This window comes from Nothoprocta perdicaria, unplaced genomic scaffold (assembly GCF_003342845.1).
Source record: "Nothoprocta perdicaria isolate Ctin4 unplaced genomic scaffold, notPer1 scaffold_87, whole genome shotgun sequence".
In the NCBI taxonomy this organism is placed as follows: Eukaryota; Metazoa; Chordata; class Aves; order Tinamiformes; family Tinamidae; genus Nothoprocta; species Nothoprocta perdicaria.
Window position 1 is genome coordinate 2,409,721 of NW_020456165.1, and position 24,893 is coordinate 2,434,613.

At 41.9% G+C, this 24,893-nt stretch overlaps 1 protein-coding gene across 1 annotated transcript in view; it reads left to right on the forward strand.

The window, feature by feature from the left end:
• Positions 1–24,893, forward strand: part of BMPER (BMP binding endothelial regulator) — a 146,939-nt gene that overhangs the window by 53,288 nt on the left and 68,758 nt on the right. Inside the window, exon 7 of the mRNA XM_026052326.1 lies at positions 23,885–23,984. Coding sequence (XP_025908111.1) covers positions 23,885–23,984 — 100 coding nt within the window. The remainder of the gene's footprint in view (positions 1–23,884; positions 23,985–24,893) is intronic.

Sequence of the window (24,893 nt, forward strand, 5' to 3'; positions counted from 1 at the left end):
AGTTAAAAAAAAAAAAAAAAAAGTCCTGAGCTGCTTTCAATCAGTTCCAGTAACCGTGAGCTCTGCTTTAGCACTAGATGGAAGAGAGTGTTAGAAAACCCTTGTCAACTGTATCAGCCTGAGAGAGTAACGAAGATTAGGTAGACCTTCATTTAGGACTCACTCCTGAAAATATGTTTTGATTTATTTTTTTCTTGACTTTCTTGAGATACGGATTCGGTGTGGTAAATTGAATAGTGCCTTGCATGCTCAGTATCACTCATTCTTACAAGTATTTTTGTCACATCAAGGTACCTGCATAATCCAGGACCTAAAAGTAGTAGGTAGGGAAAGGAAATAGCCAGTAAATAATCCCATTGACTTCAGTGGTACCACTTTTGGGGCAAAGTTAGACTTCTAAACACAATTGGAAATGCTTAATTAAGGGCAAGGGATCAGAAAGAAAGTCCCATGGGAAGTCCATAGGTAGCAGAGCAGTGGGGTGAGGAATGGAGAGGTTTATTCTTGGTGATGATCAAGTCTGGCAGAAGAATATTTCCTTTTCTGTTTTTAGCAGAATATGTGGCTTCAGAAAGGGAAATTTAATACTGAGTTAAGGTTGGCACGTGCAAAGTTGACTGTATTTGCTGGTAGAAAGACACAGTGATGTACTGCAAGAAGCTTAGCTGACTGTCCGTAACATCAAAAGCTCCTGAGCAGAGATATTGCCAATGATGACTGACTGGACAATTAATCCTGATAACAAGTGCTTAATGAAAACCATATTTGGAAATTTCATCAGCTCCATTTTTTTTTTTTTTTTGCATACAGCCAAAACTTAATTTAAATAAAACTCCCTAGAACTTGAAAGCAATAATAGCGTTTCTTGTGTTTGAGCTGACTTCCTTGTTCGTGATGTTGCCATGTATGTATCTGCACCCAGATGTCTGAGTATTGCCTTTTGGTAGTTCTGCTGCTGTTTGCTTTCACCTTTCCCCATAGTCATTTCTCTGTTAAAATGAAACTCAGAGGTGAGAGGGGTAAAACTGTTGGCTTGGATTTCTGGTGACACTGCAGGTTTGGAAAGAAACTTATACATATGCAGATTAATAGAAATTTGCAATACTGGAATGACAGGCACTAATATACAGCTTTTGGTTTTCAGCCTAATTAAAATGAAGGGAGAACGAGGAGGAAGGGAAACTACGCAGTTGTGCCCCACTAGGGAATTAAAAAGGCGATGCTGAGCTGGATTCCAGTTGGTTGCAAGTGCTAAGCTCAAATTGCTATTTATTATCAAAATGAAGATAAATGAAATCACCAGTCATTAGCTTACAATGTGCAAAGGGCTTTGAAATATCTTTGCGAGCGCAGCAGCCTCCCAGGCAGCTGCTACCAGCACCACTCAATTTGGCCTCCATCTCTCTTCAGAAAGGTTTCCAGGGTGCAGTGCCTTTGCTGCAGAATAACCAGCGCTCGGCTAACCCTCTCTAACCTTCTCTTTAGCCAAATTGACTTGTAAAGAGGGCCCACACTGTGGGTTGAACTCCGGCAGCGCAGAATGACTGGGGCGATGAGCAATTTCCTTTAGCTGCTAGTGACTGGCATGGGTAGGTAGCCACAGTCCTGCATGGGTTAGCTGGTTAAACACCACCCAAGTCAGCAGATAGGGACAGCCTTTAAATTGTAGGTTGTGTTAAATATAAAAAAGATTTTTGCAGGGAAGGGGAGAAGGTGGGAAATGCAGGACTAGATCCATTGGTAACCTCACTTGTAAGCAGAAAATTGGCTCTCAGGCTGTAGGCCACCATTATCCTTCCTCCTTTAGACCTAAGGTGCAGAAGACCAGCAGACCTCTGTTCTCATTACTTTTTTGAAGTAAAAGCATGAGGTTCGTGAATTAAATAATTAAGAGGATAAGTGCAAATTGCTAAGATGGTTTAAGGGAAACAATTTATGCTCCATTAGTTCCCCATTCACTTTTTACTTTATGACATTCAGCAAGGCCAAATGCAAAGCCCTGCACCTGGGAAGGATTAACCCCTTCCAGAAGCCCTGGGAAGGAGCTGGCTGGGCAGCAGCTCTGCACAAAATCCCTGGGGATCCTGGCAGGCCACGAGCTGAGCACGAGGCCCTGATACACAAAGGACGTGAACATCAGGAGCAAGACCAGGGAATCCACCGGGCTGACAGGGCTGGAGACTTCTCTCTGTGAGGAGAGGCTGTGGAATGGGGCTTGAGAGCTGCCTGCCAGCATCCCCGGGGAGGTTGAGACCTATGCAATAGATATAAGGAAAGAAGTCCTTATGAGGATAGTCAGGCATCTAGTTGCCCGGGCAGGTAATGCAGGCTTCATCCTTGGAGGTTCTCCTGAGATGTCTGGGAAAAACCCTATTGAACCTGGTCTGAGCTTGTAGCTGAGCCCACTTTGAGCAGGAGTTTGGACTCAGGACCTCCTTGGATCCTGCAGGACTCTGAGACTGTTTAATTCTGAAGTTTGCTTTTTCCAGCATGGGTGTCCTTGATAGATGTTCACACTTGGCATGCTCAAATGGACTGCAGGTGCATGCTTAGCTACATGGTGGGGTATCTGAAGAGGAGCCACAGTTGTTCTATTGACAGCTATGGACAATTAGGTCACCCCACATATCCTGGAATACTGTTAGTATGAGGTGTGCCTTGCCATGGAGTATCCCCTTCCAAGGTCCACATTTCTATATCTCATTTTTATGAGAACATTTTCCTCCCTGTAAGTCTTCTCTCATTTCTTTAATTCCTATTCTAGCAGGATATTTTCAAATGTACCCCTATATCTGGCAAAGAAGAAATGCTATAGCATTGCTTCTCAGAAAGCTCTTGTCTCTCTTTTTTTTTAAAGAGGCTTTCTCTGAGTAACTGTATCTGGTAGTATTGCCAATGCCCCATTTTGTGGGATATTTATCATTATGCATTTTTATTGGCTGTCTTATGCAACAGGAGAGAGTGTCACAAAAGAAGACATTAGATAAAACACAGATGCATTTGAAGTGCAAATTATAGGAAAATCCATTAGACTGGCATTAAGCATAACTGCATAGCTAGTAAAATATTTCATGACCTTACTAATGTAGAAGTTCCCTTTTCCTTTTTCTTCTATTAGAGAATGACAGCTCTCTAATATTCGCAATTTGTAGGAATAAACTTGAAAAAGAAATCAGGAAAGAAAAGAATCTCAGGGACTTCCTGAGCCAGATGTAGTTTCTAGATCCTTAGTAACTCATGATTTTTTCTTCCGGCTTCCTTGCCCTTGTCCAGTTTCACCCCTTAAAAGTAGGTAGACTCTTAGTCTTAATTGTGCAGTGAGGATAAAACAGTACTTTCTGATGAGGTTTTCTATATCCCCCCGGCTTTACTGACCAACAGGAAGAGGTTGTGATAGGATTCCCCTAAATGGTTCATCATAAATCCAAATAGATGAATGTACTATAGAAATGGGGGTGTCAGGGGTGCTGAGGCCAGGAACTAAAGCAAGGTAGAGCTATAGTGTCTGTTTTAGGTGCACAGGGGAGGCCTTGGCACCTTCTGTTAGTAGAAAGAGAATATTAAAGTGCCTGAGATATTGGAGCAACTCAAGGGCATCGTTTATATAAGCTTAAACATGCATTTGGTTTATCTTTTTGAATCTTGACTCCACTATTACACATCCATATTTTCATGCAAGCACATTCTTTTAGCCTTTGTTTTCTCATGCTGGTAAGACTGGTTCTGAGTGATGTGACCCATGTTTTGGCAGTGGGAGATCTTTTCCCTGAAATATGGTGAGGGGAAGCTCACCATAAGTGCTGGCCATCCAATGTGTTCCTGTAGGGTAGCCAGAGCATGGAAGTGTGTGTCTCCAAAGCACTTTCTTGGGCCTCTTACCAGAGATGATTCTGCAAAAACTAGAAGAGGAAGAAAGGTCTTTAAGTGACCATCAGGAACCAAAAGAACTCTTTGATTTGAAAAGCACTTACGGTTTTGAGGAGAGAATGTGACATACAGATGTTGGGCTAGGGTTAAGTGCCTGCAAATGAGAACTAGACGAACACGAGATGTTCTGGGAGATTGCATCCTGGTAGCAAAAAATATGAAGGAAATGTTCTAGCACATGTGCTGCTCACAAGAGAAAGAGCTTTAAAAGTAATATGTGGCTCAAAAATATTAACTTTTTTGAGTTCAACTGCATATTGGGGGAACGCATTATTTGTAGCTGTTGAAAATGCGATAAACGTTTTTGCATTACTTTAATGATAGCCTTAATGAAGAAGAATTCTGTGAAGTAGGGAAAGGTCCCTATGACCTCAACTGCAGCTATATCCCTGGACTGGTAACACCTTTGCTGAAGAAAATGGGCATGTGGCCAACCAAGCTTAAGTATGAGCTCACCTTCCATTGGGACTGCCCGTCCTGCTCTCTTGAAAAGCATCTGCATGCAAGGCTTATTTGCAGGGCTCTGTTCTCAGTTGTGGCTTGTCCTGTTAGAGACAGAAGAGGAAGCTTGATCTGGCTTCACACCTTATCCTTTCTCCCCACATGAAGGCAGGCAAAGAGCCAGCAGGAGAGCAGAGAAATGCTTTTCATGCTGGAACACTTAGTCTCTGCACAATTTCCCAAGGAGCGTGGCTTTTCCCTTTTCTTGCACAGTGTTTCCTTGATACCGAGCATTGCCCATTCATCTGATATCCTTGAGAACTGTCAAAAAAATGGGACAATCATGTGAACTACAGGATTTATTTGCCTTGTCCTGAAACACAGAGAATTCTCAAAACACAAGAAATATTAGGAAAAGAAATCGTTATACTGAGAAGTTCAGTAACAGAATAGTTATTTTCTTTCTTTCCCAGAGCTTCACCTGCAGTGTGGGCTGGCTATAGCAATGGCAGAGGTGCATTTAGCCAAGCCAGACAAAAGTCATGACTGAATTTGTCTTTCCCTGTGGATGGGGAGCCATCATTTTTATATAGTTTGCATCAGGAAAGGGGAACTGAGTGGTGCTGTGTAGGGCTGAGCTGGAGGGAAGGCCAAGCGCTGCCTTGGGTGGACACAGGGTTGATCTACACAAAGAGGCCACCACGGTGCATGTTCTGAGGAAGCTGGACCGAGCTGGCCTGAAGGAAAAGTGCAACAGCCTCATAGAGAAATGACTTCTGGTGTTCTTGGGCAGGAATTCCCTTTCTAAACACAGACTTTGAAAACTTTTTCTGGTGTGTAAGAGCGAGAGAGAGTCTCTCATTGATGTCATGAGAATAGGAGAGCCTGAAGATGTCATCAGCAGGAATGTGCAAGGAGGAATAAAGTAAGAATTGATTGCACCTTGGGGTGAAATAAACTACAGTGAGAGACAGGCTGTGTTTGCCGTCATTTGATGCTGGGTGAAGCCAGCAATGCCTGGGAGTCAGGAGAGCAGAGTATTTCCAGACCAGAAAGGGACTGATAAACTCGCGGTGGCAAGCGTTCCCACCTGCCATTGCTCTTGCTGCAGAAATGCTGCAACACAGTTTGAGTTTCTGGGCTGGCCTGAGACTAAGATCTATTTTGGGGTAGTTTCCTAGAGCTGGAAGTTTATGTGTCTTACCAAGTGTCCTTTAACAGTGGTAGCCTCTCCTTCGGCATGATGCCTGGGTCAGGGCAGATGTGGTGAACATGACACGATTAGCTGGATCTAAGAGGCTTGCCAGATCCTCAGCAGTGCTTTGGAGAGGGCCCCAGACAGTCAATAAACAATGGCTTTGTCTGCACATGAGAGACCTGCTCAACAACTTATTTAATTACTGCATGGAAAAAGTTAAAAGCTGAAGAACCATGTGTCACGTTCTTCAGAGAAGAAAGGAGACTGAGGGGATTGAGTCACTATTACCCAGCATACGTGTAGTAGTGCTAATGCTAAAAAGTCATAGAGAGTGTTCTCTCTGTGCTGTCCCCTCTCTTATTTTTACTGGGGTCATTTACACTAAAACTTCAAAATAAAAAAAAAAATCAGCTATGTTTGAAGCAGGAGCAGAGTCGAGAAATTCAAACCAATCTAGTTGTTGCAGCACATGGACTATTATTACATGGGCTAATCTATGCTGCAGACAAACATGGGAGAGTCTTTTCTTAAAGAGCGAGCATATAACTGGGTTGTCTGCAACTGAGTCTGTGGGAGAAAAGCTTTTCCTCCTGCTTGCAAAAGGAGACCTGGCTGATAGACAGATGTTCGCTTTGCAGGCAGCTGTGCTGGTTGAGGTGTTACCATCCCCAGCTGCTTGATATTCCCCTCTCGCTCGCGGGCCTGTCTCCAGAGCACTGCTGTGGAAGGGGTCCAGCCAGCACTTGCTGAACAGCCTCAGGCAGGTGATGTCAGTGGCTTGAGATACCCTGCGTGGCTTTCCCTAAAGCTCGTGTATCTCCTTTCCTTGGCAGTGTGCTGAGCTGGATAACATCCAGCTGGCTATAGTGAGGCCTGGAAGGCAACCATCAGCTGGTGGGCTCAGAGTTACTACTGCTGCCTTTCTCTGCAGCTACCTCTTCCCATGTTGCTCAGACTCTGTTTTAAACCGTCCTTGTGAGCTTTGCATTTGCAGGTTACATGGAGACTTTTTTCAGGTGAACTGAACCCAGAGCTCTGCTGGCATATTTCCTCTTTTTTTAGGCTCCTCTGTAAGATAAAAGCTATATTCTCATCCATTCCTTACGTCCAGCACTGAAAGCAAACCTGTCTTAGAAACCTTAAGAAACCTGTGGTGCGGAGGGGGAACCTTGCAGCAATGACGGGGCCTGGGAGAGGCTGCTTTTGCTTGTTGCACTTGCTGTCATGGAGAATCAGTTTTGTGAATTCCCTGCTTGAGCCTTATGTCATCCTTAGGGACCCGTGCCTCAGTTTCCCATAGGGTAAAGCTGCCACATAGCTGCTTCTCAGGAAGTTGTTAGCTCCCAGTTCATCTCTGTAGCCTTTTGGAGATTCCTGGAAGAAACCTCCTCTTTAAAAGCAAAGCTTGTTCCTAATGAAGCCTCTGATTGCAGCCACCTACCTCATGGAGCAGTGTGAACGACCTGCCTCCTTCTGCTCCTGGGATGCAGGCAGGTGAGGGAGGGCAAGCAAAGGGCCAGGGTGGCGCAGGGTGGGAGACTGGGTGAGGGGGCTGCCTCAGTGCTGCTGTGGCTCCCATCCCAGCTGGGTGTTTCCAAGATAACGCTGCAAAACTCCCTGGGAACCCACTGAGTGTTTACAGGAGAGAAAAACGATTTCTGTGAAATCCCGAGATGGGGAGGGAGAGGGAAAAGGCTCAAAGTGAGGGAAGGGGTGAAGGAAAGAGTGCATCTGTGCACAGTGGTCGTGGTGGAAAGTCATGACAAATCTCAGCTTTTAAGTCCCCCGTTAGCGCCAGCACAGCCCCGTGTTGTGGCTGGGGTGGCCGCGCTGGGATGGCCGGAAGGATTCTCCTTCCAAGTTTGCAGGGCTGAAGGTTTTTTGTTGTAGCCTTTGGATTTTCATGGAGGAGCATAGGAATAAAAGGGGTTCATTAAAAATCCTCTTTTGAAGCAGGGAAGGTTGAAAAACAGCGAAGGATGAATTAGAGACATTTTGCCCATGCCAAAGAGTGCAAAGAAGCAAGTGCCACACAGGCTGTTGAGCAACAAATTCCCAATAGCATCTCTTGATGTGACCTTTTCGTTTTTAAATTTGAAGTCAAAACAAATGCTGTTTTAGAGAACAGAGACAGAAAGCTTATTGTTGGTTCCAGCCATCTCATTCCATTTAAGTCCCTTCCATTGGATGAACTGCTCCATATGAGAATATATTTTTTTTATATAAATTTTAGCAGAGTGGAAACACAGAGATGTAGAACTTGCAGATTTCCTTTTTGAGCATTACTGGTGGGAGAAGGAAAAAGGAGGAACTGATGGTTTTCCTTTGAAAGTTCACAAGCAAAATATTACTTTAAAAATGTTAACTGTTGATTTTATGGTGCTCTTGGTTCTTCTAATTTTGATGAATGCAGTGAGAGGGGCTTTACTAATTCTCCTCGACATATACTTCAGGCATTTTTTTCCGCGTTTTGCTTCACTTAAAAATAGCTGCAACTATTGGATTTCTGTTTCATTATATGTCATTTTAACATCCCTCTGAAACCCTGTTTGTAATTAGAAAGTTTCACTCTGGGGAATAAGTCCTTTCTCTCTTTCTTTCTTTTCATGAATTTGCAAATGGGACAAATACATGGTGAAATCTGCAAAGAATTTACACTAAAATAGAAGAATTCCCCTCTATGAGTGTCTGACATATGTGTAGGTTTTTCTCTCCCTGCCTTTCTTTCACTCTTTTAGGATCAAAGAATGAGTAATTACTTATAAATAAAATCACTTATATCAAATTGAGCTTTGGTATAAGGAACCGCTATTTCAGTGTGTTCAAATTCTCTTAGCTAGAGTGGCATTTCCTTATGTTGTGTGTGTATTTGGCCATAAAACCTTATTAGATTATTCTGGAAGGCTGCTGGACTCTCCTTGAGAAATGCTTGCATTAAGAAATATCCTGTCCGAGGTCTTGCTTACACAGAGTTTCATTGTATCTACCGAAGGGTTCTGGCGCTTTTGAAAAACCTTGAGTTAAATTTTGTGAGCTTTGCAGTCAAGCTGGAAAAAAGGAATTAAAAAGAAAACATAATTCAGACTTGTCCCACCTTAATGAGATTATTACCGAATACACGGCTTCCTTTAGGATTTGCCAGGAGCAAAAAAAATAAAAACAAACAAAAAAAAAAAGCCCCCAAATGTAGCATCTATCAAGTTAGGAGTGCATATAACAAAAATGTTACACATCAGGAGTCCAGAGTTGGACTCAGATACAGTAGTTGCCTCATAGTCTACAGTGGTAACGTGACTGATCATCCTTCCTTGCTTCCTCTTAGAAAAGGCAGAGAAAGAGAAAAAGAGAGAGTAATAATATATCTTCTGTTGCTAATGCTGATATGTCATCTAAAGGGATTTGAGCCAACTTGGAGAGCTCTTTGAAACTAGCAGCAAAATGAATTTAAAATGTTAGAGAGGGCTACGGATGGAAGGGATAATACAGAGAAGATTTCACTTAGCTTTGAAGAGGAGCCCTTCCTAAGCAAGTGGTTCACGTTTGGGAGGAGGGCTGGGAAGGACAGTGGAATTGCAAAATAATCCCTTTCTCTTTACATTTGTATTGATTGTTCCAGCTCGTTTAAATCAGAACTGAATTGTGGCACATAGGCATACAGACAGAAGATCGTCATGCTGTATTTAAAGAGACTGGTGGACTTCCTTCTTTGTCTTTATTTTAAAAGCAATCCATTTGCTCCTAATATATGCACTTTTAAAAATATCTTGGAAAGAGTAGGAAGCGTTTCGAGGGAAGTTTCCAGTATGAATTGTTCTTTGTCCTTGGTTTGCTTTTTATAATTCACTTGTACCTAAGGCAGAGGCAGTATCATGCCTTGCCAAGTGAAGCCCCCTTCGTTGACTTTCCTAGGGTGCCTTTCTTGCTGATGCTACCTGGAGGACCTCTGGCCCATGGAAGACGGTGACTGCCCTCCACCACTGTAAATCTCCATTAAGTTTTTCTTTCTTGAAGAGCAGAGCAAACACCTGAGTAGGCTTGGCTTGTCTTCCCCTATACCTAAGTCGTAATGAGTGTTGTGGAAGGCAATTTGATTAATTCACTTATACAGAAACTTCAGGAGAAACAGAAGTCCCCGAAATAAAGAAATGAATGATCTCTCTCTCTCTCTCTCTCTCTCTCTCTCTCTCTCTCTCTCTTTTCTTCTCTCCTTTTTTGATTAATCTTCTCAAAATATAATGGTTTGCAAATTTGAAAGTTCATGAAAGAAAAAAAAAACGCTTTCTCTTAACAAAATCAGGATTTTTTTTTTAAATAAGGTCCCTGTAGAGACTTTGAATTACAAACAAAATGAGCTTGCCAGTCAGTCTCTCCTGGCATTACTTAAAAATACTGGCTTAATATCAATCAGAACAGCTTTTTTTTTCTCTCTCTCTTTTTTTCCTTTTCTTTTTAAATTAAATGCTGGATTGATCATAGAAATTAAGTGTTCAGAAGTATAAAATGTAGTCAGTACCACAACTAGTTGTTGTCCACAGAAAAGGAAAGTCCATTGCAATGGCTATCCTAATTCAATTTAACTTGGACATGGAATTGCAGAGATTTCATGCAGCTTCTTTTGGTAACTCTTTTCCTTCTTCAGTCCTCTGTTTCTACTATCCACTTCTGTTTTTAGACTCATCTTAAAAAAGATGATTTTGCCAAGGAACAAAGGCAGGGTAACTTGCTGAAAGCCCATTAGCATAGGAAACACAAAGCTTACAAGATGGGCACTTATGTGGTTTTGTCAAGCTGCTCTCTATTCATTCCCTGTCTTTGTCCCTATTTTATCTACTCAGATGATAAATAGCTACCTGCAGATGATTCAAGCAAGAACTTGGTTTTCTGGCTTTCTTGTGCATTCTTAAGACCATGGCATGTTTTCCATAACTATGTAAATAGATTAATGTAATTTAATTAATACAATTTATGTAGATGCATTGCTTACAGCCAGAGATCTGCACTGCCTCACTCTGAAACGAAGAAAAAAGAAATGTTATGTCATTGAGCAAGGGTGTTTCAAGCGAGCACCTAAAATGGATGTAGAGAGTTTCGAGTCCTCCATCTCTGCCTTTTCTGGGACGTAGCACCTCAGGTACAGTGCCATGCTGAAAGGTCAGTGTGGCCTCCAAGCAAAAGATGTCTTGTATCCAGCCAGCTCAGAATGTGAAACGAGGAGATGTGACAGCACCTTTTTGTATAGCCAAAAACGTCTAGGGTAGCAATCCATGCATAGCTTGAGGCGAAGACAGCTGGCTGAGCAGAACAGATACTATTCTGGATAGGACAGCATTTAGTTATTCTACAAGGGCATTTTAACTGCTCTTGGGTAGCCCATCTGGCTGCCAGCTGCCACTCCAGAAAGGTCTCCCATGATAAAGTTTTGTCTTGTCTGCCAGTTTTTGCCGCGTTTTATCTTGTTTTATCTTGTTTTGTCTTGTTTTATCTTGTCTTCCAGTGTGCCACCCAATACTATGGGATATCTGGTACTTGCAAAGTTTCAGGTGGCACGTGCTAGGGGTGTTTAAACTTAAGATGTGTAAACTTAATTTAAACATGCCGTATGCACTTGGATTTGGATGCTGGATTGTAATTGCTGAAAGGAGTTAGATCGTTTGCTGTAATTGAGAGGTGGTTTCCCTTGATCTTCTGCAAGTTAGTAGCCACCTTCTAATTGCCATGCGTACATTTGTTTGTGGCTTGGTTGTTCATGATTATACTTGGGCATCATTTTCTCTTGGCTTGCATTTCTCTGATGAGCCAGGTGAATGCCACAGAGCTCCTCCATGATGCAGGATATTTGTAGTGAGTTTGTAGATGCTCATATGTAGTGAGTAATCCACAGTACATAGCCTATATGTAGCTGATAGTACTAGGTAGATGACTGAAAGCACAATTACTGTATTGAATGTGTGCAAATGAATTGTCACAGGCCAGCAGCTTGAGCCAGGAAACGGTGGTCTTGAATTCAACAGGGAATTTTCTTTCCCTTGCCCTTTCTTTCCAGTAAGCTCAGGAGCTGCATACAGTGCTCTTGTACGGTGTCACTTAATTTAGCAAGTACTCATCCACGGGAGCGGAACAGTCAGGTGGAAAACTCGTGGAGGGGAAGTGCCAGCCTTCGTCCTCCAGCGAGGAGCGACCTGTGGAAACGCACCGCTCTGTGTGCCTCATCAGACCTAGCACGTGTTGCACCAGTGACATGCTAATAAAGCTGTCAGGCCTCGGGATCAGTAATTTACACCCGTATTTTTAGATTCTCCGTAAGAAAAAAAGAAACTCTCTTTTATGGGTGAAAAATGATGTGTGAATCTGTAAGGCTACGCTGAGAAGAAGCAGATGCTGACATTTCTAGAGTTAATATTTTTGCCTTAAAAACACATCTGTCATCAGCCTCCACTTATAAGAGCAGAGGAGTACTTATCTAAATAAACATGGCAGCTCTTTTATATGATGGGCCTGTTTTTTAAATAGTACTAACTATTATATCATTTTGGAAGATATAGCTGCCATTCAGTGTGAGCTTAAAATAATAGGTTAGAGCGTGTAGCTGTTCTCTGCTTTAAAATAATTTCAAATGACACTTTCTCACATTATCAAAATATCTCCCTCCAAGACTAGCGTGAATAGAGTGGAGGTTAATAACTGGAAGAGTATGCAGCTGAGAACTGCATTCAGTCAGGGATTTTAATCTCAGCACCGTATTCAAAGAGTGAGTAGAGGGAAAATGAACCAAAAGAAAAAGAGAAAAAAAAAAAAGGGCTTCTGAAGAAAGAAATTACTGGAGTTCTCTGTTCCCTGTCTCAATTAAATATTGGCTGCCCCCAAAATTAGGACCCATTTCACACTCTTTTGAAGTGTCTTTGCTCATTTAATTACCTAATGAACAGTAGTCCAACAAATCTTTTGCATAGATATCTATGTTTCTTCTTCCTAAGGGAATTTTTAATGAGTCACTTTACATTGATTTTAAGACCGTTATATATTATCAGATAGATGCAAAAGAGAGCTAAGAAGACCAAGGAGAGAGATTTACCTGCCACTCAGACCCAATTTTATTTGCTTTGTTATCTGCTAGGAGATTTAGTTGTGGAGGAGGAGGGTGCAGTAAACCTAAAATATAAGAATGTATTGTAATTTTCATTTTAAATGGCATGTGCTGTCTTGGAGATTTAATGTGGCCTAAGTATTTAATGAAGCAGCTCTTCAATGCAAAATGCTGGGATACCTTCCTGTGCCAGTAGGTCCCAGAATGTAACCCCCTCCTTCCCTTGGGCTATGTACTGTGGTCATTAACCTCCAGAACTACAATCCTCCTTTCTATACAACCTCACGAATCCTGGAGTTTCTCTTTTACCTTCTCCTGTTCCTTTCGCAAGAGCATGACGGATTGCGTTCATCTCAGGCTTTGCCTCTGTCCTTAACTGCTGTAACTAACAGGATGCCATGCGAAAGGTCGATAGCAGCATTCCCAGCTCTTCTGGCAGTATTTCTGAATGAATTTGGCCGCTGTGGTTGTGCTTTGGCCAGAACATACTGTGCATGGCCTCGTGAAGAAGTTAGACATGCTGGTGGCTTTTGTGGCCTAGGTGCCATGCTGGTGGCTTGCTGTGCAGGTCCTGTAGACCTCTAGATCTCCTAAACCTCTAGGTAGGTCCCAAACGAACTGACCTGGCCAAAACAGCCAGCCCTGGAGTGCCAGATGCTTTAATGGGCTAACCCGTATTTTTGTAGGTTCTACATCTTGCCTAAGCCATTCCCTGGGAAGTAATGATTTTTATAGATCTGGGCAGCAGCCTTTTATGGATGCATTGCTGCCAATGGCACATCAGTATTTAGCAACAGGATCCTCCCCCCCCCCCCCCCCAACTAACAGTAGTAGTTGGATATGAATTTTATAGGAAAAAGGAGACAAGACCAGGGAAAACTATGTGTAGGTTGTGGTCCATGCATGGTACATAAGGAGGAATGGACTTCCAAGGTTTCATCTGCGCTCTATCTGTGCATGTGCAGATGGCTTGCAGGCCAGTAAGGAAGGGAAGGGCTGCGATATCCCTTATAATCTTGCTAGCCAGGATTGGGAAATGTTGGAATTCGCTGCTGATACTTCTGTAAATCATTACCCCGGAGGAAGGAGGAAGTGGTGGAGAAACTGTGACTTGTGAATGATTCCTAATCAAAGTGTTTCCCAAGGCTGTTCCTGGAGAGCTGCAGATTCCTTCAGCACCCCTTGCATTTAAAGACTCCCTTTCCTTGATCACAAGCCAGCGTGTACCCTACCCTGGAGGCAAGCCAAGCTTTACCTCTGCGAAGGGGCAGCTGTGCTTGGTACCAAGTGGTGAAATCATGCAGTGGGGCAGCGGGATTGTTGCCACAGATAAGTCCCGTTGACCCACAGTGATCCCGTTGATCCAGCACCACTTTGAGTGAAGCTGTTCCTGTGGCTTTTTCACTGTTTCATAACCCATGGGTTTCATAAAGGCAGCATGGTTTTCCTAAAACTATGTTTCCAAGAAATCCTCTGAATGAGCTGCAGTTTAGCACGTTCTCTTGCTGAAGCCTGCATAACACTTTAAAGTGTATTTTTAACTCTCTTTGCTAAGTGCTTAGAACAAACAGGATCTCCTGTTAATAAAAACCTTTGATGGATGCATTAAGGAAGTGGTGTGTATGTAATCCTATATTTCCTGAGGTTACCTCAGTTGTACACGTGGAGTGCAACATTGAAGGGAAGTACGTGCACGTACAAAGGTCTTGTAAAATGTCAGAAGTAGTGTCCTTAATTCTGCTGCAGGATGATTTATTTTATCACTGATGTCATGCAGATACCAGGGTGCTTTATCATCAAACCTTCAGGTAAAGGCATCTATAAATTGTAGAGAAAATAAGCTAAGGATTAAGTCTCAACCTCCCCAGTACCTCACTGCTCTGACCTGTGCAAGGCGATTTGTTCTCTTTGCTTGTGAGTGGGACAGTGACTTGGTGTGGGTTTCTTGCTTTTCTGGTAGTTTTTGACAGCAATTCCAAATTCAGATGTTTAGGCGCCTTCCTCTAAACTGTGCTTGTTTATTTTCACTTTCAAGAGAAACCCTTGCTGGTTTTATTCATAACCATAAACATTTGCACCTCCAAAAAATGAAGTTTCAAACCCTGCAATGATATGAACTGCATGTTTTCTTTAAAGAACTATTCACACTACTACAAATAACATCTTTGTTTTGTATCCAAACATCAGATACCTAAATTTGGACATTCTGAGATGTAAATCAGTCTAGTCTGACACTTTAGTCCTGTGAATGATTTAAGGTAACTTATTTAAAACTAATGCTCTAAGAGTAAACTCTACTGATGCATCTGTAGAAATTCTTGTAGTGGAGCAAGTGTTTTACAGAATGATGATGAAGTGAGAGCTGGAATTGTCACCTTTCTCAGGGCCACAATGGTACTAGTATTCTCCATGTACGAGAAACATGCATGTGACATTGGAGGGATTTAATCACCGAATATCTCGGTGAATGAACTGTTCTGGAGGTAAAGCTGTTCTCCAAATAGCGGGCCAGGGCCACACGGTAATGTGGAAGTTGGAAGCAGGGGAGAAGGGAGCAATGATAGCTGCCAAAACACTGGGTTTGCAGGAGTATGATTTGTGTAGGACAGAGCAAGACGAGATTGTAGGGCTGTTTTGCAAAGCTTATACTGCAGTTTAAGAAAAAAAAAAAAAAAGAAAAAGGAAATTAGCCTTTGTGCAAATTTATTTTATGAAAAACAAGTGCTATTTATATGAACATATTGTGGCAGTGACTATCACATTGCAAGCATCGAGTTAGGCCTTTGAAACATTATGTAAATGCACTGGTGGTGTATACACAACTGTACACCCACTGGACTGTGCTTCATGTGTTCTTGATGCCAATGAAAACAAAGCTGCCTCCAACCGATTCAGGGGAAAAGTCATGGCTGCAAGAAGCCAGGACCTGGTTTACAGAGCTACTGCTCTGCTTCTAATAACCAAAGTTAGTAAAAGTTTCTTGGATTTAACCCTAACTTTCTTATTATCTGACATGGGACGTGAGTAAACTGAAGAAGCTTGTTAGTGGTTTTTAATAGTTTTTCCGGCCAGAGATGGTTTCCAGTGTAGCATGTTTTACTGCAATTTTTCATAGAAACAGTTCATTTTAGAAGAGAAATAAATAATCGTGTGGCTCACAGCAAAACTTCCATATTCACTGGAGACCTCTGGTGTAAGAGCTAAATTAATCACAAATAGCTGAACTCTCTCCTGGAGTGACATGCCAGAATCACTTCCTTGCCAGGGTTGTTGCTTCCCATTTGCTGTCCCTGAAGCTGCTGCTTTCTGCCCTTGTGGAGCCTTGGAGCTCTGCCCCTTTCTGCAGGTTGGGGTCCCGCCTGCCCAGCTGCCCTGCTGCTCCTTCCCACCTTCAGCAGTAACTCTGGCTCCATTTAAACAACTTGTGGGACTTGTGCTCTAAATGCTGTCATGCAAGACAGACTGAAAATCAATGGGAAGATTCCCACTGATTTGAATGACCTTTGGTTCCACCCTCCCTTACATCCCACCTTCAAATTTAGTTTTAATGTTGCAAGCCTGAAGTTTTTTTGATATTACTGCCCAGTGTGGAGTAGATGGGGTGCAGTGGCAGCAGTCAGTTTAATGAGATCTGCAGCAAGGAAGAGCTTTTGGTTAGTGAGTGCATGAAATGGCAGCTAGTGATGGAGGTGATATGAAGGATTCGGATTTGAGGGAAAGCTGAATTTCAGGTGCGGGACAATCATCTCTATTTTGAAAGCAAGAACTAAGCTTATATGCAGCAATGAGCATTGTAGGTAAAATTGAGAAGATGGCCCTAACTTTTTAGTTATTGTCTGAGTGAGAAGAACTTAGGGGAAGCAAGGGATACTGTTGCTGGAAATAAAGTCTGGAATAGTTGTACAGCTGGCACAGTTGTTTGAGGCAGAGTGTGAATCCAGACAGAACTAAGCCACAGAGAGATAATGAATTGATTTTTTTTGTTTTTATTTTTTTTTCCTCTTTCTCTGTAATGACTACAGAGAAGGAATAAGTGCAGAGCTGAGAGTCTCTACACATAACTTGGGAGACTTTAGGGAGTCCCTAATTAAAGTCAGACTCATTTGTGGGACTCATTATTGCAGCTTGCCCGAGAGATTAGCTGAGAGAAACAGGTCTATCCTTAGAAAAAGCCTGAGTTGTTGAGCTGCTCAGGAGAAGGATCAAAAAAAAGCTCCTGGAGCAGAACAACTGTATGGGATCCTGCTAAAAGACCTCAACAATCAGGGTTGTAGAAGTCTGGTTTAGGATGAGAATATTGTGAATCAGTGTGGGTATCTGGGAAGCACAGCAAAGGCAGGAATAAAAATGCCTTGTCTCTTGGGAATGTTACAGTAGGTGTCAGACCCATTGGTCCTGCTAACCTAGGAGCAGATATATTGATCCAGGAGCAGCAGAACTGGTGAAGTCCTGTCTACTGTAACTGCCTGTCCTTTCTGCCTAGCTCTGACCCTGCTACAGAAATCTCAGCCCTTCTCCAGAGCCTCCTACCACACAAGTGCCAAGCAAAAGGCAGCCCATCTGGAAGACGCTGTGTGGGGCATTAGGTGCTGCCATCGCTGCCTGATGCCTCTGGTCACCTGTGGAGTACTGCCTGGGGCTCTGCAGTAGTCTCTGCTTTTCACAGAACTTGTAGGAACTTAATGGCTGGGAGATCTTCATGTCTTTGAGGTTTTTGCTGTCTTATGTCTATTCAGATGACCCTTTTCAGACGAGTCCTTTGATTTAGCTGCCGCTCGATCAAGGACTTGATCAAGAATTCATGAATTGTAGGTGTGACTGTACTGTACTTGCATAAGCCTTCTTAAATAAAACAGTCCAAACAAGAGAAGAGCACACAGTGATTAAACATATCACAGCTTCCCACGAAGAGGAGCTGTTTACAACATCACTTCAACAGAGCCAAGAGCTCTTGATACGTAAGCTCTGGAGAGGAGGACTGTTGGCTTCTCAGCAGCTGAAATCTGCAGCTATGCTGTTGGTTCAGCGAGTGATTTGATTTCAGCCGGATTGTGAAGCCAGATGCAATATAATCCCAGCAACACTTCTCAGCAATGCTATTAGACTGGAGAAATATGACCAAGTGCCGCGTCCCCAGGCCAAGAGCGAGGTGCTGTGTGACCCTCCCCAAGGATCCTGTTCAGCAGTTCCAGGAACTGTGAAATTTTAGCAGCAGTGTCTCTGCCTGTGTATACTTGAAGAAAGCTACTGTGCAACCCAAGATTTCATATTCCAGAATCTTCCCTTTCACCCCAGGCACTAAACATCCTGGTCTGCCAACTCCTCACACAGGAGCATCAGTGAAAAGCATGTTACAAAACTGAAAAGAATTGAGCCTACCAGCTCTCTGATTTCAGGGTGGAACCATACCCTAGAAAAGCACACTTTATTCTGTAGGGGGATGCTGTGATATTTCAAATACGCATTTGCCAACAAGTATTGCACACTACTTCCCCACTTAAATCTACATTTTTTTCCCTTTTTCTCTCTCTTCTAAGCAATCCCAGGAAATGTAGCTCTCTAACTAGAATAGATGACAAGACAAGATTGACTTGGCATTTACATGCACCACATTGTAGAAAAGATAGTTACTTGATAGAAAACATGGCAATGCATTAGATGCCTCATCCTGCCCTAAATTGCTGTCTAATGGATAATGTAGATAATTCCTCAGCAGCTGGATATAACCACATACAGATTAACTTCCAAAAGAGGAAGGCTTTTCAGTTCCTGGTTGTTTTAGGTCAAGATGTTCTAACTCTGTGATGCTTTGCAATTACACTTGCATTTGCTAGGAGTTCAAGGACATAAATTTACATTAGCTGGAGGCAACAAGTTCCATATTCCCATATTTATATATCTTGTTGATGACACATGCAGTGTATTTGATTGTATTGTAGTAGAGCATGTGGAGGTGACAAAGCCAAGTTATTAGCTGGTATAAAATGATGGAGTTCTTTAGGTATCTCTTCAGTATATCAAGGAATGACTTCATTTAAGATGAAAGGTTAGCTTAAGGATTGTGACTTTACTTTTGCAATAATTTGTTCTAAAAAAAATACATTGATAATCTTTCAGCTTGCCATTTCTCATCCATATGGAAGCTAGCTAATAGTTAACACATTTCAACAATATTTAGTATTCATAGCCCCGGCATGATGTGGTGCTGAAGGGAAGGAGCACTCCTCAAAGCACTAGTTGCACATGGAGTTTCTAGGGCACTACCCTGAACTGTTGCTAGATCCATTTTCTAAAGACTTCCTTCAGCAAGGATACCACAGCAAGTTGGACTTGAGAAGTAGATCCAGAATTTGTAGTCTACAGCACACAAATCAGTGTAAATACCTGTTGGTTGGAATGGAAGCTTGAGGTCTCCTTGTACTTATCCAGTACTTTCTAAAAGACAGTCTAAAAAACTGTCTAAAAAGACAGTTTTAAAGTCCTAGTCTAGACAGTATTTCGGACTGCAGTGATGTGGGAAGCTCTGACTTGTCTGTCTGTTGGTTTGGTGTACTGATTGATGTGCTGTTTGCTTTTATACTGAGAACTGTTTTGCTGCTTTGTGCATTGCCTAAATAGCTCCTGCCTCCAATGACCTTTTCAAGGAATTCTCTCTGCGCACAACATGACTGTTTCATGGATCCTCAAGCATGCAAGTGCAAAGTTGAAGTTATTCCAGAAGTTATGTGCCACGTGTCGCGCAAACATTCTTATATGGACTGGTTTATCTTTCATCTGATTTGAGAGATACCACCTATTTCATTTCCAAAAGTAACTACACTCCAAAACCAATGCTCTCTTACCTTTGTGCCTGAAAATATTCTTGCATTGCACATGAGGAATAGTACATCTGCTTGTAAACCCCAGGTATAGATTTACGAGCATGTGATTTCAGGGGCATTTTGAAGGACTTTCCATGATAAATGTTTCTGACCTGTTTTATGCTTTTAGTATGCTTTTGGGAGGTATTGGAAGCCTTTACTGTCACACAGTAGTTAATGCATCAGACAGAGTTCCTGCTGACCCATAATTGTGTGCAAAGCGATAGCGTATCCAGCTCATGTAGGAAGCCTTGTGTACTTTAATGAATACAGACTACAGAAATAGAAGTCCTGAATTTTTTTTCCCCCTAAAATTGTAATATTTGTTATCAACTAGTCTCATCTTGCAAGTGTGTCACCTCCTCAGGAGATTTCTATTCATTGCTTTTATGCCATCAAGACAACAAAATGAAAATGTCTCAAAACATATTCATAGGGGCTTAAGTCACCTGTGAGGTGTTGGAGTAGCTGAGGGGAAGAAACCATCCAGTTTTGCATGTTTATTTGGCTTCTCTTGACACTGGCTTGGGACAGACATGCTTAGTACTGACCTTGCTGAACTTTCAAAGATGTTTTTCTTTCTGGTGGAGTAAAATCTTTATTCATAGCTGGAGACAACCTTAAACATCTGTCTTAGTTCTTACAGAAACCCCTGCTGAGGCTACAGTCTGCTTCTGACCTTGCTCTACATGTCTGGAATATGTGTCATAGAATTGAGAGGAATGCAATTTTGATTTTCTTTTATAAACTATTTATTATTCCTGTAAGCATAGCCTAACTGGTGGCAAATGAAACCATTCAAACTTCTTTGAGAATGGCAGTTACAAACAAATGTCCTACAATCCACTGTGAGATGAATTCTAATGTGAGAATTTAGACAAAAATTTTCCATAAAATCAATGGCAATTTTGCTTCTGTAGCAGTATTTGCAGTCTTTCAAGCACAAGGTGAACACAGGGCAAAGCTAAGGTGCAATCATTTCAAAGATGATTTCTGGCTTCATTTTAAGACAAGGATAAAGCCTGAAAATGGAATGGGAAATGAGATCTCGACAAAAACATATGTCTTGATAATGCCAAGGTTAATGTTTAATATTAAATAATATTTATGCTAAGTAGTGTTAGGCTTAAAAATGCACATTATCATTAACATACTAATTGGGGGTATGGTGACCTCTCATCTTGAGGTTTCTTGAGGCCTTTTAAAATCTGCTCAAGAGGGAGACAACTCTGCTGTTGGTGGTTACTGTTCTCTCCTTAGTGGTAGATGAAGCTCAAGGCTTTTTGAAATTGATTGCAGCATGATCTTGGCCCTTGGACAGTTCCTGGACAGACAAGCTTTTATGCAGGCATGCTTCTCTTCACCTGTCCTAAAACATGTCTATTGGAATAGTTTGGATAGAGACTTTTTCAGAATGGCACCGTCTCCTTCATCTGGTGTCCCCAGAAAAGTCACCCGTGGCCTTGCTGCCTACACATCTATGCTACACATCTATAGGGTTTAAATTGATTTTGTTTGTTTCCAATATGGAACACGGATCTTTTCCCAATAGAAGCTGATTTTTCACAAAATCTCTGCCACCCTCAGAACTGTGGTCTGCAGCAGCATCCCCCAATTAAGGCTTCATGCAACTATCGCTGAAGATCTGATCTTTCTAGCCATTGGTTAGCGTTCCTTGTGGGAAGCAGATGGCACTTGTACCTATTTGTTCTGCACTGACTTCCAATTCAGGTTTGGTTTTAGTGGAAAAGTGTTGCTTTGACCCTCAAATATTCTGCCTGCCTGGGAGATATTAAGAAGGAAATGTCAACTAAAAGCTGTAATACAATTGAGAGGTGGAAGAGGGAAGCTGTTTGCTGAGCAGTGCCCACCCTGAGTTAGACCTTTCAGAAACAAGCATTTTGCTTGTTATTTTTTTACCTTGCTTTTTTTCTTTCTTTTTTTTTCCTTTGTGTGTGTTGAACTTCAGTTGTACTGTATTTGTTTTCTGTGCAGCTCTACTTAATGCTATTTAAAGCTTTGGCAAGACCAGCTAATCCAGCTTGGATTCTGGTATTCTGAATGCTTCGTGAATTTTGAATAACAATAACTGAGACCGTGTACTTTTCAGAAAACAGAGTCTGATGGGAATATTTTGGAGGTTTTGATATTTCCTTAAAGCATTGAACAAGCTACCTCTCTAAGGCAAGCAAAACTGCTCTTACTTTAGAAGGAACAGGTTGATATCCTTCAGGTTGTTTTTGAACATGCACCATATGATGATTTTCAAGCCTGTTAAAACCTATTTGGCACAGCAGAGAGCTAGAATGCAGCTCTGCTGTTAAAATGCTAACAGCATTACAGCTGGAGACAAGTATAACAAGTGGGATAAAAGAGAGATACAGTTGGAGTTAAGCAAAAATTCTGTGTGGGGGAGGCTGAGGTGAAAAGGGTGAGGAAACGGGAACTATAAATAAATGGCAGAAATGAATCCGTTTTTAGTATTTTTCATTGATTACTTATATGTGGCATTTAGTACAAAAATATCTATTATAGGTGCAGATTATAAAGATGATGTCTCTCTAGAGTGGCAAGTCTGAGCTTTGTTTCTGTGCTTCAGAGGAGCAAGACTTCAGAATAGTTCTGTAGAAGGATATGCAGGAATCAAATCCAGAGACAAGGTTGCAAGAGAAGACCTGTGTTGACCATCTGCTAGATAACAGCTTTATCTTCCAGGGGTCTATCCATGATCCTGCTACCCAGCTGACTCCAGGCCCTATTGTTCCATTCAGTGAACTTCACCCAAGTTTGAACTTTGCCTTCTCCTGGCCTTTTTCCTGGACGGAATTGCAGCACTGCTGCAGAGCGCCCTTCTTAGCTATTTATTCTTTCTTCTGCACCTGTGCCTCTTCTCGCAGAGCTATTCCCTGAGCATCAGAAGAAAGATGGGCAAAGAGTTCATTTCATTTTGTCAAGTTTCTGGTCTGACCCCTAATTTAGAGCCATCATTTCAGCCTACAATAAACTCTGTGTTCCTGCACGCTGCAGTGAAGGAATTACGAGCAGTCCTTGGCTGTGTGCATTCAGGATGCTTCCATAGCCCCATGGGACACGTAGATTTCAGTGCCTGAAAACTCATTACAGAACGGTGGTACAGTCTGTACACTGTTTTATGAACAATAGTATATATGTGGCTGTGCCTGCATGTAAAAACCCTTGCGTGATTTACTGCGGCATTGTATCACGAGGGGTGAAATGGCATATGATCGTTTCAGGCACAGAGCTCCACAAAATGAACGGCCTTTTTTTTTATTTCCATCCTTCCCTAGGGAGCCCCGAGAGGCATCCAGCATGTACGTGGGAGGACACTGTTCATAACTTTTCCCTCACAGCATCCAGGAATACAAAGCTTATTGTTGGGATGAGACTCCTGCTCTGAGTGGTAAATCAGGCAGGGCAATTAGTGTAAATAGACTGAATTCCCCTGGAAGGCTAAAGTAGGCTGATCTTAAATGTGCAGCAACCTGCACGTCTCTCAGGAGTGTTTGTGACACACGTTGGTAGGGAGGCCATAGGCAACACGGTCTTCTATAAATACAATGAGGCATTTAGGCAACCGAGGAGGATGAGAACAAAGTTCTCTCTTGACCGCCTGTAGTTAGTTGATCTTATATCCATCATTTATCTTTTTGCCTCTCTGTTTCCTGATATTCACTGATTCTTCAAGGATACATACAATCCAGAGTGGTTTTTTTTTTTTTTTCCCCACCATATTCATTCTCAAAAATCTCATATACCCTCTTGGTTTATAGTCTTCTGAAGAAAAGAAACCCTCTGGATTCCCATATTTGGATTGGGAGGCTAACAAGAATGTGCTTTCTTGGATGATTTTGGCTTATTTGGTTTCTGAGGTCATGGACAGAATAGAACAACACCTGCTCTCATCTTACTTCAGCACTTAATCCCTGTCCCAGACAAACCTAGAAGGGCAGGGCACAGGGAAGGAGGTGAAGAATACTGTAAAAATTACTCAGTAACTTTTTTTAACATCCAGGAGGGTTCAAGGGTAATGATTTTGTTCTCTCTGTTTTTCTCATATCCACAGCAAAACATCAGCTAAAAAGACTGTTTTTGCAACTATTATATTCACTGCTTGAGAGAACATAAAATACAAATACTCCAAGGGCTCTACAAACAATATAGGAAGTGCTGAGTGACAGCTGTACACAATCCTTGTATGTCTAATATGTGTAGAAAATTCTTTTTGGAAAATACTGCTTTGGCTGACGCTTTTCAAGACTTGCTATAAGGCTGTAAAAAGAGTATGGTTGTGTGCACATGTGTATTTGGCATTTTGCTTTATTTTTTTGTCTAACTGAGTCTATTTTCCTTCAGGGAGGCATGACACATTGCACTCGAGAGGTCTGCCCTATTCTCTCCTGTCCCCAGCATCTCAGTCACATTCCTGCTGGACAGTGTTGCCCCAAATGTCTAGGTGAGTGGTTGCTTTCATGGGAATGCTGTACATAAAATAACTTGTTTCTGCGTGGTATCTATTATGCTTGTATTTCACAATCCTGATAAATTTGAGGACATGGAGGAAACAGTGTTGCTCACTAGAGTTTATAATCTACAGTTTATAAAAGGTGGTTGGAGTTGATGTGGCTATGATGGATGGTGCTAAGGTAACAGCTGCAGAAGAGCATTTGAGCATAGGGCAGCTGGCTTGCTTGGAGAAACAAATATAGAGATGATTCCCACCTTTATTATATGTTTTGTGGAGGAGATTGAGATGGGAGGAAATGTTCTGCAGGAATTTGCCACAAAAAAAAAAAAAAACCACTCACCCTCTCATATTTTTTACTCAAGGATGCATTTGCATTCTTGATTTTGAAGAAATGTAGGTCAAAGGAAACTTCTGGGTTGAAACTGCATTCTTGGAAGCTGTTGTCAGAGAGGCCAAGGACCTGTGAGTCTGCCCTATTGTTGCTGTGTTAAGGGGGAATCATAATCTCGGCCAGGGTTGTTTTCAGTTATGGCTTCAGTATTTAAAGGAATAAGTCAAGGGCCTCCGAGAAGGGCTCATTCTTCCAAGTCATTTCAAGAAAGGCAATGACTTACGAGAGTCCTTATTTTGCTCTTATCATTTCCCTACATTCCACAGGTTAACTAAGACTCAGCATGTGTTACTGTAGTTCATAAAGAAGGAGCGCTTACATTCTGACACATAAATTAAATTTAATTGGGTCTATGAGGTTGTGATTAGGTGTGCCACATTTTCAGAGCTTATAATTCCTATTTTTTGATAGCTGTGTTCTTACTATTCTCAATAGAACACAGAGCTTTAACCTTGGAGACACTGTGCAATACAGGGTTCCAGCTTTTCGTAGTACTTAACATTTTT